This window comes from Alosa sapidissima, chromosome 5 (genome assembly GCF_018492685.1).
Source record: "Alosa sapidissima isolate fAloSap1 chromosome 5, fAloSap1.pri, whole genome shotgun sequence".
Classification (NCBI taxonomy): Eukaryota; Metazoa; Chordata; class Actinopteri; order Clupeiformes; family Clupeidae; genus Alosa; species Alosa sapidissima.
This window is the reverse complement of record NC_055961.1, coordinates 34,514,205-34,533,043: the sequence shown is the minus strand read 5'-3', so window position 1 is coordinate 34,533,043 and position 18,839 is coordinate 34,514,205. Positions and strand designations below refer to the sequence as shown.

The following is an 18,839-nucleotide window of genomic DNA, read 5'->3' as shown; positions in this document are numbered from 1 at the left end:
TCGTATCAGGAAACTCAGTGACAATCATACCACAAGACAAGGCTGCCCGACTATAATCAGAGCATATCTGAAGGTAATCGAAGGTCTGTGCCGATTCCCGTTAGGGGAGCATCGGCATTCACTTTCTATTTAGTGTGAGATCGAGAAGCCCATAGGCAACTCACAAACAGCATTTAATTTGTATTGTTATTCATACAATGCAGTCAGTTGTGTCTGTCTGGTTGAACCTTGCAAGGGAAGGATTTTTAAAGCCTGTTATGTTCCTCTCAGTTAAAGGATTCATTATATTCCAGTTAAAAAGTCTTTTTTTCTATTTATTTTTATCTATTGTAGGTTGTAGGCTTTAATTGTGTCCTTTCAAGAGGCACATTTCCCAGAAAGAATCCATTTGATTTGCACTCATCAAAAAAAAGTAAAGCTTCAAATTTTACTCATCAGGGTCTTTCATTTACACCTCACTGACAACACAAAGAATCTTCTCTCCGCACGTGTGTGTGTGTGTGTGTGTGTGTGTGTGTGTGCATTTCAGTGCACACCTTGAAAAGTCTTTGTTGTGGTGGGAAAATTGTGTTTGGAAGAATTAGGCTGTTGGCAGGTCTCCTCTCCTTCACGAGACGTTTGAATGAAGACTAGATAAAAATGTCCCTTGTAATAGAGTTTAGACTGCAGGAGGGAGGTGTGGAAGGACACTCTTTGAACTCTCATATGACATGTCATTTTTCAACCACCATTTTCTACTCACATCTTATAAAATGAAGGGAAATTCTTAATACTTACATAAAGCGTGCACACACACAGACTTATACAGAGACACAAGCACACAGACACATACTTTTGTAGAAACACACACACACACATACACTCTCACACACACACACACACACACACACACACACATACACACATGCACGCTCGCACACATGCACACACACACACACACACACACACACACACACACACACACACACACACGCACACATACACACGCACACACACACACACACACACACACACACACACACGCACACACACACAGGCACACACACACACACACACATACACACACACACACATACCCCCCCTAAGGCCACAACTTCAGGAGCTGCAGATGAGGGCCCTTTAACCACAGTCTCCAGACACACACACACAAACCTGTGTGTAGAACTCTGTCTCTAGACACACACACACACACACACACACATACACACACAGACACACACACACACACACAAACACACACACACACACACACCTGTGTGTGGTTCTCTGTCCTCTGTCATTAACGCCCCACACCCCCGACAGCCCACGGACCGTCACTAACCCCTCCTGAAGTCTGTGACCGTGTGTCATGTCTCTGGGTAGGTGAGCGGAGCCGGCCAAGGTCGCCGTGACTCCCAGGTGTAGCCAGGTGAGATGAAGTGATGGCGGAGGAAGTGCCTTCAGGGAGACCTTCACCGGCCACACATCCGTGGTCACTTCTCCACACGTCTCGTTTCTAAAAATAGCCTCACCTCACAAGTACTGCTCATCTGGATAAGGCTCCTTCAATTCTTAGTGGCGTGCAACAGAGTGTGTATTGTCTGGTGGTTTTGGTCGCCTGTCTGAATCTAGACAAGGGGTCTATCTATCCATCTTTTCATTTTTTTTATGTAGGAGTGGGTTGATTTCTCTCATGTCATTCCGGGGAGATGCACGCTGCCCTGAAATATGCTACCTGCAAAAAAGGATTCCTTTGTAGTCTTTGCTCACCGTCAGCTGCAGATAGCCCAGAAGCCTGTGGATGCATTTATCAGTGGATCTGCACTCAGAGCAGGCTGTTTGCACTTGACTGATCAAACAAGCTGAAGAAAGAAGAGTCTGCAGGGCCACGGGGGGGGTATGTGTTGGGACGGGGGGGGGGGGGGGGGTATGTGGGGGGGGGGGGTATGTGTTGGGACGGGGGGTGAGGTTAATTTTGGATAGGGTTGCCTGGAGCATAGACAGATAGACTTTATCACTCCGTCTGGCTTGAAAGAAGTGGACAGCAGCAAAACTGGAGAGCCAGAGTGAAATTACACATCAACAGACACATCCACTCCCTAGACATCATCTGGACGTCTATCTGTTTGTGTGTGTCTCTCTGACAGTCTGTCACACACACATATGCACATTGCAAAAATGACTCTGACGCCAGAGTGACTATCCCTGATGGATCAAAAGGGCATTTCCCAGCTGAACAACAAAATAAGAGCCGTATTATGGGGAGATGGGAGATGGGTTCTGTCAACAGTTACTTCTGAGCTGGAGGAAAGAAGGCTGGGAGAGATGACTTCTGTTTCACCTTCAGCTTAGGTGTGTATGTGTGTGTGTGTGTGTGTGTGTGTGTGTGTGTTCTGCTCAGTGTGGATGAGAGAGTTCCCAGAACCCCTTAACCTGCCGGGATTATGTTTGACAAGCTCAAGTGCTTAGAGTCTACCTTTAGTCCACCCCAAGCACACAAATGGATGTTCAGCCACCGCACCACACACACACACACACACACACACACACACACACGCAAGACATGCACACTCATATTAATCACGGATTTGCACAGCACATGCTTCTGGAGCATTATCATGAATTATACAACCTGTGCTCTAATAGTCCCCACGGCTCCAGTCACGGCCGATTGTCAGGGCAGCACGAAACCCCGCTAATCCAACGTCAAAGTCATACAGAGGATAGGAGAAGCGCTCTGATGCCTAAATAGAGTCGTCAGTCAACACACTTGCAGTACTCATGAGAAGCCCAGTGCTGATCCTCTTTTGCTTGTGGAGAGAAATGTCATACTATCTTTATATTTATATTTGACATATTCCATATAACCCCATAATGTATACTTACATTTATATACTTGTTTCCTCTTACTTAGTGGAGATAAGGGATTCTATAATACTGTATATCCTCAATGAAATATTAAGTTAACATGCTCCTGCAAGGAATGGAGACATCTTCTGGAAGTTTCTAGTGTGGAGTGAAGAGAGGACTGCAGTGTACTGAGCAGCCATTGTTTTGCCTGACATGGTGTCAGCTTAACATGTCCCAACATTTTGGCAGCAGATGTAGAGTCGTGTAACAGTCTGTGTGGCTGACGCCTGGTGATATGCTCTTCTTCTTTGGAACAGTTACTGCTAAATGTCCTGTCTCCTGATCCACTGACTTCTCTTGAGTGTCACGAAAGATACTTTTTTTGCCTGAGGAAATATTTTAAAAATAGCAGCATAATCAGAATGAAAGACAATGACTGAAGCCAAAACAAAGAAATGCACAGTGAGCTTTTTTTCCATTACCCTCACTGTGTTTCTGGGATTTTTTTTTTCTATTTTTTTTTTTCCATAGACAGTTCATAAAGCTGTCAAAATGCATTCATCTGACTCCACGTTTCGGCACAGATAAACAAGCTGGCAAGCCTTTTTTTTTCTTACCCGGAGATGGCGAGAAAGAACAGACAAGTTTTTCCTCCCTCGTTTCAATCACCCCGGCAGGTTGATATGAGACAGCACTCTGTGTCTGAGAGAGGCGGCGCTGTGCTGGAGGGTCTCCCTTGCCCCTCACCTTAACTACCATCCCCAGCAAGGCTCTGGCCTGAGGCCTATCATTAAAACGAAACAATGTCAGCCACCACAGTAATTGCTACCCCCCCCCCCCTCTCCCAACACACACACACACACACACACACATATATATATATATATATATATATATATATATATATATAAAACATAAAAAATCCTTGATAGTGTAACTTGTGTGTGTGTGTGTGTGTGCGCGCATGTGTGTGTTTGTGTTTCTCATTGTACTTGTGTACTGTAACACACAAGTAAATCGCTTTCTCATCTTTGTCACCTTAGCCAGGTCAGTCTTCGTTGACATGCGTTTCTTGAAGCCCCCACAGAAAGCGTCCGTCCTAGATATCTTTTTGTGCACCTGTGACACCCATCCTTTTGATGCATCCAGAGCCCCACTGCCTGTGTTCTCCCCATGGACATGTCTACGGAGAGGAGAGGAGAGCAAAGTTATTCAGTTGTTGTTTTTTGGATGTTATTTGTGGAGGTAGAGCAGCACCTGTTCTGGGGTGTGTGGATCAGGGTGCCTTTTTTCCTGCACTCAGTCGAAGTGCGGGGGTTCGTTGAATTTAGGGTTATCTTTTTCCGTGTTCTGGCAGCAGGGGGGCTTTGAAGTCAGCTGAGATGAGGAGCTTTGTAAATATGACACATACTGTATCTGGTTTTCAGATCGCTCCTGTCTATTGGATGTGTGCATATCAGGTTTGAATGTGTGTTAATAATATCTGCCCATATATCTTCCCAGTAACCAGCACCCAGTAGCTCCTGCTTTGCTATGCCATGTGAGTGCATACAGTGTGATATGTGTTCCTTACATTAACTCAGGCAACTCTGCATTAGACTTATGCACTTCATTTGCTTTCTTTATTGTGATATGTGTTTTTAGAAGTATCATCACAATTGTGTGTGTCTGTGTGTGTTGGTCTGTGTGTATGTGTGTCTGTGTGTGTGTGTGTGTCTGTGTGTGTTGGTCTGTGTGTGTTGGTCTGTGTGTGTCGATCTGTGTGTGTTGATCTGTGTGTGTTGGTCTGTATGTGTGTTTGTATGAGTGTGCATAGTTGTGTATTTATGAGACATCACCTGCGTAGCATCTTACCAAAGAAGATGCAAGAATCACTTAAGCACCTCTCATGGGGCACTCGGCATAACAAAACATAAGTGTTAAATAAATAAATCAGCGTTCGCCTTTCCGTGCGACAAGTGAAGGAGCATCATCAACCAGGGGATAAGGTGTCGCATCGTTGGCATGGAAACCTAGCCTCAGGACCCAGACTGCGCATCTGACAGCGTTGTGTCCGAGACACTGGCACATCATACTCCTGCTCTGGCAACACCCAAACACAGACACCGAGACACAAACACAACGTCCTGCTATTATTTAAAATGACCCAATGAAGAGATGACTAATGGAAATCTATGTGAGGGTATGGATGCGAATGTAATCTTTTTATATGACATTAGGGAGAAGTCAGTGGATGGGGAAATAGGACATTTAGCAGTAAATCAAATGAACAGCCTCCCTGTTTAGCGATGTTAACGGTGCTATATCTCACTGGAAGCCAGAATTATGCAACACTAGTTGAATTAATTAAACGCGAATTAATAAAAAGTGTAGCAAGAAATTCTCATCTGACACTCGTCATTTGTCATTTGCATTTAGATTCAGTGTTTCTCCATTTGGCAAAGGCTGTTATCCTGCAGATTTAGAATGGAAACTGAATCCAGCTGTGCCAAAGAAATGATAAAACTGCATGTTTAAGTATCTGCTTAAAGGCCACTGACTCGTAGTTTTTGTCATGTTTTTTTTCTGTTGAGAATCCCACAGAATAGTGTAGCACTTCAAATAGCTAACAATTCATGGCAAAGATTTATGTTTTTTTTTATTATTTTAAAGATTGCTGAAATATTTTCACACAAAAACATGTTTATGACCAAATTTGTATTGCTGTAACGTATTTCTCTGACCTAGTGAAGATGATCAAGATGGCGTAGTAGTTGCTTTATTATGCTTTATTTTTGATTGCCTTTCTCTCTCCCTCACCTCCTCTCAGCTCCTGTGTTCTATTTCGGGGAGATGGAATACTCTGTGGATGAAAGTGCTGGCTATGTGGAAGTGCGAGTTTGGAGGACAGGAACAGACCTCTCCAAAGCGGCTGCGGTTACTGTCCGGTCGCGCAAGACTGACCCCATTTCTGCCGAAGGTAAAGTGGACCGCCATGTTCCCTGTGACACAAGCAATTTAACATTTTTGGACCACCTACTCTAGGAACAGGAATCAAAGGAGTACCATGCCTGTGGTCCTCTATGTGAGATGAACAAAGTTGTCTTGTCAGACAGCTAATTCAGAGCTTTCATAGGCTTATATCTCCCACACAGAATTGCCCACACACATCTCATTCGGTCACTGATATGTATTCAAAAACGGAAAGCACACGGAAACAGACAGACAGGGATGATTGTCTGTCCGAACCCCACCTACATAGTTTGTCCTTTGCTATATGTACACTCAGATCCTGGATCAGTGCCAGTTAGATTTTTTTTTTCTTTAAGAAAATCCATGTACTTGCATTTCAATCCATAGCTCAATTAATCTACCGCATTGCAGTGAACTGGAAAACGGAGCTGTCCCTGAGAATAATTTCATGCATGGAAAGTATTTGTCAATACATTGGGTTCACTTGATGTCAATATGTTGGAGTGTGGATGGGGATTAATCTGTACCATATAAGTTAGACTTCCATCAGTCAGCTGCAATGGAAACAGATCAGCTTGTCTCTGCTAATCTGCAACTTCTCTCTCTCTCTTTCTTTCTTGCTGTCTCTTTTCTCTCTCTCTCTCCCTTCTTCTCTGTCTCTCTCTTTCTCTCTCTGTCCATCTCTGTGGCCATCCTCTGTGGCCCCAATGACTCTGCAGTGCTTGGAGCTGAGCGACTAATCCTTTTTTATGGCACTTGCAACTCACTGCACTGCATCGGGCAGGGGAAGCTGAAAGCCCTCCTGTGTGATTGGATTTTTGATCCTGTGAAAAATGCCACAGCAGCATCTCTCTCTCTCCCTCTCTCTCTCTCCTACTCTCTCTCTGATACACACACTCAAATACATTTTTTTCTCAAGGGAGAACCGGAATGAAGAATTGTGGCACTGTGTTGGACTAACTTTGTCATCTCTCCAACCTTGGCTGATATGTGTTTATTGTAAAGTTTTTTTTATAATGTGTTTATTTGTTTGTGTTTGTCTTTGAAACATAGCTGGTCAGGACTATGTGGGCATCAGTCAGAATTTGGACTTTGCACCTGGGATCAACATGCAGACGTTCCGGGTCACCATCCTGGACGACCTGGGCAAGCCTGCGTTGGAGGGAACGGAGAAGTTTGAGCTGGTCCTGCGCTTGCCGTTCAACGGCGTCATCGGAGAGCCCGGCAAGGCCATGGTGTTCATCAACGACTCTGTGTCCGACTGTGAGTGTAGTCAACTGGATGACTATGAATACACACACACACACACACACACACACACACACACACACACACACACACACACACACACAGAGACATGCACACACACACACACACACACACACACACACACACACACACACACACACACACAGACAGACACACACACACACACACACAGTGAGATAGGTTTATTCCGTGAGTGGAATGCTATCATACACTTATTGTGACATCTGTTCTGAATATGATTCACTTAAATCAAATTATGAAAATTAACATCAGATCATGCATTCAGCCAACAAGCACATTTGTATAAATGACCCAAATATTGCACTCCAGATCTGCTTGTTTGACACCTTCCTCTGGTGTTGACTGCTCCTCTAGTGCCGCAGATGCAGTTCCAGCAGGTGCTGTACACTGGCCAGGAGAGCACCGGTGAGATCTCAGCCGTGGTCAAGCGCAGCGGCGACCTGAGCTTCACCTCCAGCGTGCGCTGCTACACCCGCCAGGGCACGGCGCAGGTGGCGGACGACTTCGAGGAGAGGCCCAACACGGACAGCTCCATCATCACCTTCCTGCCAGGTACGGTCACCACACGTACAGTACAGTCACCACACATACAGAGTGAGAGTAGGGGGACGGGTGTGTTGTATGTAGGTCTCCACAAGCCAGTATCAAATTCTGCTTGAGGCTGATGGATGTTTGTTTTTGAAATTGGATCACAATGGGGGGAAAAATGCTTTCAGAGCATTCAAACTGATAATGAAGTGTTGAAACTTTAATGTGAAGAACTAGCACCTCCTATCAATCTTTCAATTGCGTTTCTATTCTTGTTATGATTGAATTGTGCAATCATGCTGACAGAAAGTTGGTTTAAAAGTGACATCTTTCTCTGTATTTGTGTGTGTGTGTGTGTGTGTGTGTGTGTGTGTGTGTGTGTGTGTGTGTGTGTGTGTGTGTGTGTGTGTGTGCATGTCCATGCATACAGGTGAGTCTGAGAAGCCTTGCGTGCTGAAGCTGGTGGATAATCTGCTCTTTGAGGAAGAGGAGGAGCTAAGACTGCGGCTGGGGACGCCAAAGAGCAACTCTCCTTTCGGAGCCAGTGTGGGCCCTCAGGAGGAGACCCTCGTTAAAATCCAGGACTCGGACGACAGTAAGAGCTCATATTCCACTCTGTTAAAAGAGCATAGTACAGTAATCTACCATATATAGATATAGAATTAAGGGTCGTTCACACCAGGAATGATAACTAAAGATAACTATAACTGTAACGATAAAAGTGTCCACACTTACTAACGATAAGGAAAGTCTCTCCTCGTGTTGATGAATGTGATGGCTTTAATTTGATGGATTCTGATTGGCAGCTTTTTATCGTTCTCAAAATCGCTCTGAAAGTGATTCCCAACGATACTGTTCTTCTTGTCGTTATCATTAATAAGGTATAAGTTTATGTGTGGACATTGTCATTCATATTAGCTAGAGTGATATTTTACTGTTGTCATTATAGTTATCGTTCTAGATGTGAACTGCTAATTAGTGTTAAATGATTTATTTGAAGAGCTCAATTAAAGAGCTCAATATTCTACTGTGTTGGAGACTTGATAGTTAGCAGTCATAGCCATCGGTTACTATCCTGACCACCTTGTGTCTTGCGTCTCCACAGAGCCCATCATCAAGCTGGGAGAGATCAAGTTCAGCGTGAATGAGCCAAAGGAGGCTGGTCAGGTGACCGTGGTCAAAATCCCCGTGCTCCGAGTCGGTGACACCTCCAAGGTGTCCGTGGTGAGAGTACACACCAAAGATGGGTCAGCCACATCTGGAGAAGACTACCATCCCATCTCAGAGGGTAAGGAACCACAGAGGTCTACATAGTGGTTATGCATGCAGCTAAATCCCTTAATAAACTTCATTCATATTTAACCCAGTGATACATAATACAAACCTACATGTCCTCTCTAATGTTACCACAAACATGCATAAAAGTGTGTTTTTCCTTCACAGATTATAGAGCACATATAAATTCAGATGCAGAGAATGGATATACAGTATAATGTACTGTCCGTATATATGAAATTCACACTGCTGTCTTGTGTTATCTGTGTAAGACATTGAGTTCAAGCAGGGCGACAAGGAGCACGTTGTGGAGGTGGAGGTGCTGTACGACGGTGTGAGGGAGATGAGGGAGGCCTTCACCGTCCACCTGAAATCCGACGAGAACATGGTGGCTGAGGTCCAGGTTAGCGAGGATCCTTTTATTCCACGTATTGTTTCGTATCGGAGAGTTTCAGCTCGTCTGCTACACTCTCTGCCCTTGAGATGTTCCTCTTGTTCTTACTAATGATCAGCTTTTTATAGACGCGCCAGACGCCTACAGTAGAACAACTACTTACTTAGAACAATAGATTCCCACATCAGTAGAGCATTTATTATTCCTGCGACCTCCAAGCGTTATTATTTATTCAGCATGCTATAAAGTTTACATAACCCACAATCAAAGTTTATTTCCAAAAAGTACAAACTGTGGGGAATTTGCTGGCTTACTGTTTAAATCATGTTGACATTTTGCATATGAACTGAACTCAGATAACTTCGGGCTCCACTGAACCTTGTAGCATGCGCAACCCAGCATCAATCTGTCCAACTCGCCTGTGTGATGTTTGGCATGACTGGACTCCCCGGTGTGTTTTGTTCGACAGATGACCAAGGCCATCGTCTACATCGAGGAGACAAACAGCATGGCGGACGTCACCTTCCCGTCGCTCCCGCGCGTCGTGTCCCTGCTGCACTACGACGGCGTCAGAACCAAGAGCGACGTCGGGTCCAAGGAGAACCTCCAACCCCCTGCTGGCTACCCTGTCGTCTGTGTCACGGTACGCTGATCAAAGCCGCTCCGCACCCAAACACCTGTCTGTCACGATGACTGGAGCTGTCGCAGAGCACTGATTCTGAGTAAAGAAAGAGAAACGTTATGATATTGGTACAAAAGTATGTTGCTCGCTGTGCAACATACTTGGGTCTAATAGGTAATGGGTCTTATTTGCATCTAGTCTACATGTACCTAGAGACACTCCTTAATTGGGAGAAAAACATCTTAGATGAAGCCAATTTGACTAGAGCAAAGGCTTTTCTCAAAAAATATTCAAATATATAAATAGTTCAACAGTAGACATGATGGCTGCTGGCTGATCTGCTCACCGGGGCCGAAAGGGGCACTATCACCTGCCTGTGGACTTATTGAGTGTTTTTTGTTTGTCTTTATCTTTGTCTGCGTGCTGAGTCTGTTTGTTTTATGTCTGGTGTTGTTCTGTAAGCCTACTGTCTTTGTAAAGACAGGCTTGCTTTACTGTCTCTGTCTATTGGTCTGTCTGTTTATTTGTGTAGCCTATGTCTTGGTGGGATGTCACAGGTACGCTGGTGATTACGCCGCTCTGTCTGGCACCTGTTTTGTGTCTTTTGTTATTTTGTAAATTGTTTGTTTATGTCTTGATGTCACGGGTACGCTGGCGACTACGCCGCTCCGTCCAGCATTGTTTGTCTTTATGTGTCAATGTCTTGTGTGTGGAGCGCTTTGGATTGTACATTTTATACACTTGTACACTTCCTCCTCTATAATGTAGTGTATGTTATCTTATTATTTATTTATTTTACTTTGTTTTATTTTATTTTATTTATAGGCCCAGACCTATACCTATACTTTTTTCTCTCTCTTTTTACATCTTGTTACTTGTTATCCGAGAGTAAATAAAGGTTGAATGAATGACTATAATACTTATATGCTGTAAAAGTGGGCTAGATTGGTAAATACAGTATTCTGCTGTATTTATCCCCACTAGAGAGCAAGAAAAAAATAGATAGACAAAGTGCTATCAACCTTTTACATTTTGCTATATGCTTTAGCACTTCCCTGTGTCTATTTTAAAATCATGTTTCACACTTCTAAACATCGCTGTCTTTTTCCTCTCACCTCCTCTCACTCTCCTGCAGGCTTGTAACCCGCGCTTCCCCGACTACGAAAAGACGGGCTCCATCTGTGTGAGTGAGAATATCAACGACACGCTGACGCGCTACCGCTGGCTCATCAGCGCCCCCGCTGGGCCGGACGGCGTGACCAGCCCCATGCGCGAGGCCGACTTCGACACGTTCTTCACCTCGTCCAAGATGATCACGCTGGACTCGGTCTACTTCCAGGCCGGCTCGCGGGTGCAGTGTGCTGCCCGCGCCGTCAACGCCAATGGAGACGAGGGCCTGGAGCTCAGCAGCCCCATCATCAGCATCAGCCGCGAGGAGGGTGAGGAGGCACACACACACACACACACACACACACACACACACACACACACACACACACACACACACACTCTCTCTCTCTCTCTCTTTGAACATGCCACTGGAAGATGGAAAATTCTGGCACATTCTGACTCATGCTGTGACTGCCACTGTGACCATAGATCATCGATGCAAAATACAACCAAACACGTTGAGGTGTTGAAGTTGAAGTATTACGCTTTTCTCCGAGACACACCATTTACATTTATCTGACACATTGATCCAAAGCGACTTACAACTGTGGAGTGACACCACAGTAATTAATTGTCTGCCATTCCCCCCATCTCTGTAAGAAATCGTCCAGAACATGTCCAGAATATGCATCTTTATTCCTATCATATCCTCTGCACATCATTTAACTGATGCCCTATCTTGTTTTTTTTTTTCCACCACAGGCTTGTGCCAGCCTCGTAAAGTGGGCACGGTGGGCGCCGAGCCGTTCTCTGCCAAGCTACGCTACACGGGCGCAGATGATCCCGAGCACGCCAACCTGATCAAGTTGACTGTCACCATGCCCCACATCGATGGTGAGAACGAGGGCATCCCCTCCTCCAGCTGTTTGGCAGCATGACAAAAACGCAAGACCTAAAGCCAAGACATTTGAAACTAATCCCCTGAAAATTGCTGCTGCCTTTTACTCAATTCTGCTTATAAATCCCTCCCAACATTTCCTCTCTTTCTCTTCGTTTCCTTTATCTCTCTCTCTCTCTCACTTTTCCTCTCTCTTCTTTTGTCTTTCTTTTTCTTTTTTCTTTGTTTCTTTCTTTCCATTTTCCCCACCTCACCCTTTTCTTTCATTGTTTTCCTTTTTCTTTAAATCTTTCTCATTTGTTTTTTTTTCTTTCTTTCTTTCTTTCTTTCTTTCTTTCTTTCTTTCTTTCTTTCTTTCTTTCTTTCTTTTTCTCCTCCCCCTCTCTTTCTCCATCTCTCTTTCTCTCTCGTTCTGCATCAGGTATGTTGCCTGTCATCTCGACGCGCGCTCTGTCCAACTTCGAGCTGACCCTCAGTCCCGACGGCACGCGCGTGGGCAACCACCGCTGCTCCAACCTGCTGGACTACAACGAGGTGAGCACGCGCTACGGCTTCATCACGGAGGACACGCGCAACCCCGAGAGCATCGGCGAGACCTCGCCCTACCAGTACAGCGCCGCCCTGCGGGGCGCCGGCGCGCTGCGATTCTACCGCAACCTCAACCTGGAGGCCTGCCTGTGGGAGTTCGTCAGCTACTACGACATGTCCGAACTGCTCACCGACTGCGGAGGCTCCATCGGTACCGACGGACAGGTGAGTGTCAGGTGAAGGTGCCCATGAATTGGGCTGCCAGCAATGCCATGGTTAAGATATCTGGATGATTTAATAGTTTGAAATGAAAGCTAAAACTACGTTACTGTATACTGCTTGTTTCTGAATATTCTGTGGATATTTCTAGGTCATCTTTGAACGATTTGAACTCCACATAGCATCCTAACAGAAGCCTCTCCCTACTGATCAATGCCCAATGCCACATTTCCATCCAAAATGATCTATTTGTAGGCTTCAGATCCTTCAGCATTTCGATAGCTCATAATCAGTCAATTATTAATATGTTTTCCAGCCTCTCCCATTTGATCATTTCTTCAACTTGCAAGATATCCACTCTAGATTTAGTTTATAAATAAGTGCTGACAGATTTTCATAAACACGATGATTATGCAGATGGTGTTGTCTAGTGTCTCCTGGGTTTCAAAGCACCTCTGACGACACACAAGCTCATGAATATTACACTTCACCTCTCCCATCCCCTGTCCCACTTTGTGGTTCCCTTCTAATCAGCAGACTGTTTCGGTGCAGATCATAGAGGTGTATTATGAGCACAGAGTCCTTTGTAAACAGTGCCTCGTGCCGGCAGGTGCTGTGGGGATCAGGGTTGCTGTTGCTTCTGTTGTTGTGACAGATATCACCCCATTCCTCTGGATGCCCCGCAGATCCTTTCTTTACTCTGTCGCTGTCTGCTCTTGTTCGCCCCCCTTTTTCGCTCTCTGTCTTTTATGTTCTCTCATTCACTACAAACACACATACATACACACACACACACACACACACATACACTCCCTTGTCATCTCTTGCGTAGAGGTCATGTCTAATTGTCCCTCCAGACCTTTGGTTGTTAAATGCGAAATGGGATATGATCAGTGGGGATTTGGTGTGCTTAGTGGCCCATGGTGGGGTCATTAGGGCAGATCAGTGTCACTGGGCTGGGGAGACTCTGTCAGCGAGGGCACCCAACTGGCAGGGGGCCGTCTCTTCCAGACACACTCACTCTGCACAGCCGCTACTTTTGTGATACCTCCGACAAAAACAACTCGAAAAAGATTCCCAGAAGGCAGTGTTTTCTTGTTTATATATATACATATATATATACTTTATTTTGTTTTTCAGAGGGGATTAATTCAAGTTCACACCTTTCATTCTGCTGAGGGTTGTTTTAGGCAAAGCTCTGGTTTTAGGTGATAGAGTGTTATTGGTGTCTGGTTGTAAGTTTGCATCACACTGTTTGGCAATGTGCTTGTGTTTTTTGAGACTTGTTAATTCACTGTGTGACATTGCTGAATATTTATGGGATATTATGAATATTAAAGGAAATCGCTGAAGACAGCTAATCATATTTCTCATGGCAAACACTTGACAAATAGTCACCTCAGGGTTGACAGCCATTACCAGAATAACACAGATGAACAGAGACCTCTAGTGGCATTTTGGAAAGCAACCAATTGGAACTGACACATTTGCTAAAATTGTTTTACAAATTTCTTTGGATGTTTGCAATCATTCAAAAAATGCTATTTATGAAGTGTTAGTTTCAATAGTGCACTGACATTGCTCACTGCCTGGAGTCATTAGGTGGGAACAGGTGTGCAACCATTCTGTGCATTGTGGTACTCCATATCTCACCGCACCAGGTGTTTGGCCATGACAGAGTGGTCTGTTAGTATGAGGAATTGCCTGAGGACAGAGATATATCCAAACAGCAACTATGAAATCTATATGGTGCTGGAATGTATGCAAAGTGCATGTTTTGCCTCCAAATAATTACACCCTGTTGGAAAAAATGAGGCTGTAAACTATTTCCACATGCTGTGACCTGTTTTCGGCTGAATTGTAATAAGTGGAGTTTATGACCAGGTAATAAGGATACAAGGAAGTTTATTGTCACATGCATATAGTTACTGGAAGTAAGAAATGAGGTGAAATTATGTCTGTCAGCCTATTTGTGCATTTATGGGCAGAGGGGGGGGGGGGTAAAAAGTGCAGTAGAAGAGGGGTTTAGTAGATTAAGTGGCAAGGGCTGCATAAGAAAGGTGGGGGAGGATTGGGATTGGGGGGGGGCGGGCACCAACAAGGAGCACCCAAGAGCAACAGGGGTAAGGAAAAACTCCCTTACCAAGGAAGAAACCTTGGGCAGATCCACGGCTCAAGGGGCTAACCCAACTGCCAGGGGTCTTGGTGTGTGTGTTGGGGGGATGACAAGGGAGATGGGATAGTGTGCTGTGTATGTGGGGAGAGGGCAGTGTGCAATATGTGTGTTGGAGAAGCTTCCTCATAAGACAATGTGCTGTGTATATGGGGGGGGGGGGGGCAGTGTGCTGTAAGTATGTTGGGGATGTGTGTTGGAGAAGCTTCCTGATGAAATAATGTGCTAATAGTGTACTGCAAGTATGGTGAAGGGACTTACTATTACAAGCAGAGTACTGTATGTATGATGTATGTAAGTGATGACAGTGAAGATGTGTGTGTGGGCGGGAGGGGAGTGGAGCAGTGACTGTGTGTGTGTAGTGTGTGTGTGGGCAGGTGGGGGCAGTGTGCTGTAAGTATGTAGAGGATGTGTGTTGGAGAAGATCCTGAAGACAATGTGCTGTGTATGTGTGTGGGGGGGGGGGGGGGGCAGTGTGCAGCAAGTATGTAGAGGAGGCTTACTGTAGCAAGTAGTGTGCTGTATGTATGTGAGGTGATGACAGTGATGATGTAAGTGTGTGTGTTGTGTGTGTGTGTGTGTTGGGGATGGGGGTGGGGGGGGGCAGAAAGGCTAGGCAGTGTGTAACAGTGTGAAATGCAACTCTGTTGCATTAGTGTGTCGCCTGGTGACTGAATGCCCTCTCACACACTGATGAGTGTGTCTCTGTGTGTGTGTGTGTGTTGTGCAGGTGCTGAACCTGGTGCAGTCCTACGTGACGCTGCGCGTGCCCCTCCACGTCTCCTACGTGTTCCACTCGCCTGTGGGCATCGGCGGCTGGCAGCACTTTGACCTGCAGTCCGAGCTGCGGCTCACCTTCACCTACGACACGGCCATCCTGTGGCAGGACGGCATCGGGAGTCCACCACAGGCAGAGCTGCAAGGTGAGGAGAGAAGGAGAAGAGAGGAGAGGAGAGAGGCTGGGATAGAGTGGACAACATAGTTCAGTTGTTATCTCTGACATACTATACCTTTTTTTTTTTTGCATATGGACATTTTTACTGCTGATTTGTATATGGGAAATATGGGACGCTAGTGCGACGTGCCTACTGTAACAACGGCCCATAGCTGTTGTAAAATCAGTGTATCCTACAGCCTCTCGGGGCTTATTGCTTAATGATATGCTGGAAATATTTTGATATTTTCAAATGTTCATAAAACGCACAGAATAAGGGCAACTGAGTTGTTTTGATAAAGTTGCTGTGTCTTGAAATCACAATGATGGTCTCAATGAGATACGAACATTTGAACATTGTGTCCTTCTGTGTCTATCTCTAGGTGCCCTGTATCCAACCAGCATGAGGATCAATGAACAGGGGCGCCTGGTGGTCAACTTCCGCACTGAGGCCCGCTTCAGGGGCCTGTTTGTAGAGTCCTACCCAGGTGAAGCCTACAGTGTGCTTGCATACGTTACATCACATACATTACATAATACAGGCAGCACATAAATATTCATAAATATTCTTTTGGTTTAGCAATGTCTGGTCATTATGTTTTTAGCACCCTGGAAGTGTTACATGCAGTCATCAGTGTTTCATTTGCCATTTTAAACATTTTTAAGTGTACATAATAATATTGTTTTATTGTCGGTTAAAGGGAGCAAAGGGCATTACAAGAGAGAGGAAAAGAGGAGTATGTAGAACACTTCAACCACCTTCTATATTTGTACTCTCATCTCCATTGTTCAAGAACATTGATATCATATTTTTAAGAAGATAGACAGGAAGTGAGTGGGAGAGAGATGTCATATTTTCATGAATTTGCTATTGATTTCCGATTCTGCACCTGTCTTTTCACTCAGCATCCAGCAGATCTATGGTCATGAGTATAGGCCACCCAGGCCTGACCTTTAACCTTTCACTGGTGCGGACTGAGCCCACATACCACCAGCCAGTGCAGCAGTGGAACTTTATGTCTGACTTTGCAGTAAGTTTCTTTCACATCCTACAACAGAAATGAGTTGTGATGACAGCCAGGGCTTATTTAAGTGCTTGAATTTGCATTCTGTTGTCATCGAGTGCTAGCTCTGTAGCTCAGAGGTCTAGACTGTTGCTCGTCAGTTCAGAGACCTACTTTGCAGTCCTGCAGACAACATCAACCACAATAGCAGGCTCATATTAAACATTTTCTACAGCACATTAGCATAGATAGATATTGCTATGCATATCATATGGAACATTTTAAGATCTTATCATGAGGCATTTTCCAAAATCTCTATGTTAACTACCAAAGCTCTATGTGTGTTTATATTAACATGACATTGTGGCCTATGGATTCTATTATTGTAATTAATAGATAATTGTATCTGGCTTTAGCTATTGATCTTGTAGACATGTGCTTATGGTAATGTGATGTTTTTCAGGTGCGCGACTACTCGGGCACATACACTGTGAAGCTGATCCCCTGTACGGCTGCCATGAATGTGGAGTATTCTGTCCCTCCTGTCTGTAACCCCAGGGAGCCCATCACCTTTGACATGGACATTCGCTTCCAGCAGGTAACTAACGGGAGAAAATCTTCGGGGGCCTGACACTACACATCACCCCGGGCCCTGCCCAACATTCCTGGCCTTCCAGAAGTTATAATCCCTCACATAATCCAGGGCCGCTGTCCAGAAACATTCAGGGCTTCCCAACTCTTTTGACGTACTTTCCCAGTAAACAAAACACAGGGTTTAGTGCCCAATAGTTTTCCAATGAGGTTAGGTTACTCAGAATGAGATTTGCAATAATGGAAACCCATAGCCCAGTTTGGTTTCAGTAGACCTGCAAAGTGCAATTACACATGAACTCTTAGGAGTGTGAGTGGTTACTAGGCATATAGAAGTGGTTACTAGGCATATAGAAGCATAATCATGAATGCATTTGATACAGAGCCCGATTAGACCTTTGTCTGATTTTGCTTTCTGCTGGTCTGCAGGTGAGTGACCCCGTAGCTGTGGAGTTCAGTCTGAACACGCAGATGTTCCTGCTGTCCAAGAGGGACCTCTGGCTGTCCGACGGTTCCATGGGCTTCGGACAGGAGAGCGACACCGCCTTCTCAGAGGGTACCTTCAGAAAAGTTTTGAAATCCTTTATGCACACACTGCATCCATGTGCAGCACGGGTGATGTTGCATATGAACGTTTGAAGACATTTTGTATCATAGACTTCTGTCTGCTGGTGTTATTTAGCCGTAAAAGAAATGAAGGTTTCTTCAGTTTATGCACACAGACCAGCTACCTTTTTGTTTAGTTTGTTTACGTATTCTTTTCACTCAGGTGAGATGATCTATGGACGAGTCATGGTTGACCCTGTGCAGAACCTGGGAGACTCATTCCACTGCAGCATTGAGAAAGTGTTCTTGTGCACGGGAGCTGACGGCTACGTGCCCAAGTTCAACCCCAGCAAGTCTGAATTTGGCTGCCTGGCAGACTCCCCATCGCTCCTCTACAGGTTCAAAATCATTGTAAGTACTTACCCCCCCGCCCCCACCACACACACACACACACACACACACACACACACACACACAGTATGGTCCTTCAGTTGTGTTGAGATATGTTGTTTTGTTTTGTTTTGATTTATGGTGTGATGTCTGACTATGCGTGACGCCTTCTGGTCCACTTCAGGACAAAGCTCAGCCGGAGACTCAGGCCAGGTCGTTCGGAGATGTCCCCTTCAATGCCCTCCTGGCAGTGGATGACCCGTCAGCCCTGTCTTTAGTCAAACAACCAGGCTCCGATGGCTTCAGGCTGGACTCGGACGCCATGTTCCAGGTCTGACTTTAACTGCACTAAATATGCCTCCCACCGTCAGACTTCTGTTGACTGATGGTTATGGTTATGGTTATGGGATTTGGCAGACGCTTTTGTCCAAAGCGACATACAAAACAATATAATACTTAAATTTAATAACTTGACTGATATACACTCACAAAGCAAATGGTGCCTGATAACTGTGGGAAATATAAAGGCAGCTGTTAATCTGAAATAAATACCTTG

At 45.0% G+C, this 18,839-nt stretch overlaps 1 protein-coding gene across 1 annotated transcript in view; it reads left to right on the top strand.

The window, feature by feature from the left end:
• frem2a (FRAS1 related extracellular matrix 2a) overlaps nucleotides 1–18,839 on the top strand; it is a 45,985-nt gene that overhangs the window by 25,278 nt on the left and 1,868 nt on the right. The window contains exons 7-23 of the mRNA XM_042091056.1: nucleotides 5,639–5,788; nucleotides 6,835–7,044; nucleotides 7,426–7,623; nucleotides 8,030–8,194; nucleotides 8,705–8,887; nucleotides 9,147–9,277; nucleotides 9,738–9,911; nucleotides 11,026–11,329; nucleotides 11,763–11,894; nucleotides 12,320–12,651; nucleotides 15,549–15,741; nucleotides 16,136–16,240; nucleotides 16,659–16,783; nucleotides 17,220–17,354; nucleotides 17,777–17,903; nucleotides 18,117–18,304; nucleotides 18,468–18,614. Of these exons, the coding sequence (XP_041946990.1) occupies nucleotides 5,639–5,788; nucleotides 6,835–7,044; nucleotides 7,426–7,623; nucleotides 8,030–8,194; nucleotides 8,705–8,887; nucleotides 9,147–9,277; nucleotides 9,738–9,911; nucleotides 11,026–11,329; nucleotides 11,763–11,894; nucleotides 12,320–12,651; nucleotides 15,549–15,741; nucleotides 16,136–16,240; nucleotides 16,659–16,783; nucleotides 17,220–17,354; nucleotides 17,777–17,903; nucleotides 18,117–18,304; nucleotides 18,468–18,614 (2,999 nt within the window). The remainder of the gene's footprint in view (nucleotides 1–5,638; nucleotides 5,789–6,834; nucleotides 7,045–7,425; nucleotides 7,624–8,029; nucleotides 8,195–8,704; nucleotides 8,888–9,146; nucleotides 9,278–9,737; nucleotides 9,912–11,025; nucleotides 11,330–11,762; nucleotides 11,895–12,319; nucleotides 12,652–15,548; nucleotides 15,742–16,135; nucleotides 16,241–16,658; nucleotides 16,784–17,219; nucleotides 17,355–17,776; nucleotides 17,904–18,116; nucleotides 18,305–18,467; nucleotides 18,615–18,839) is intronic.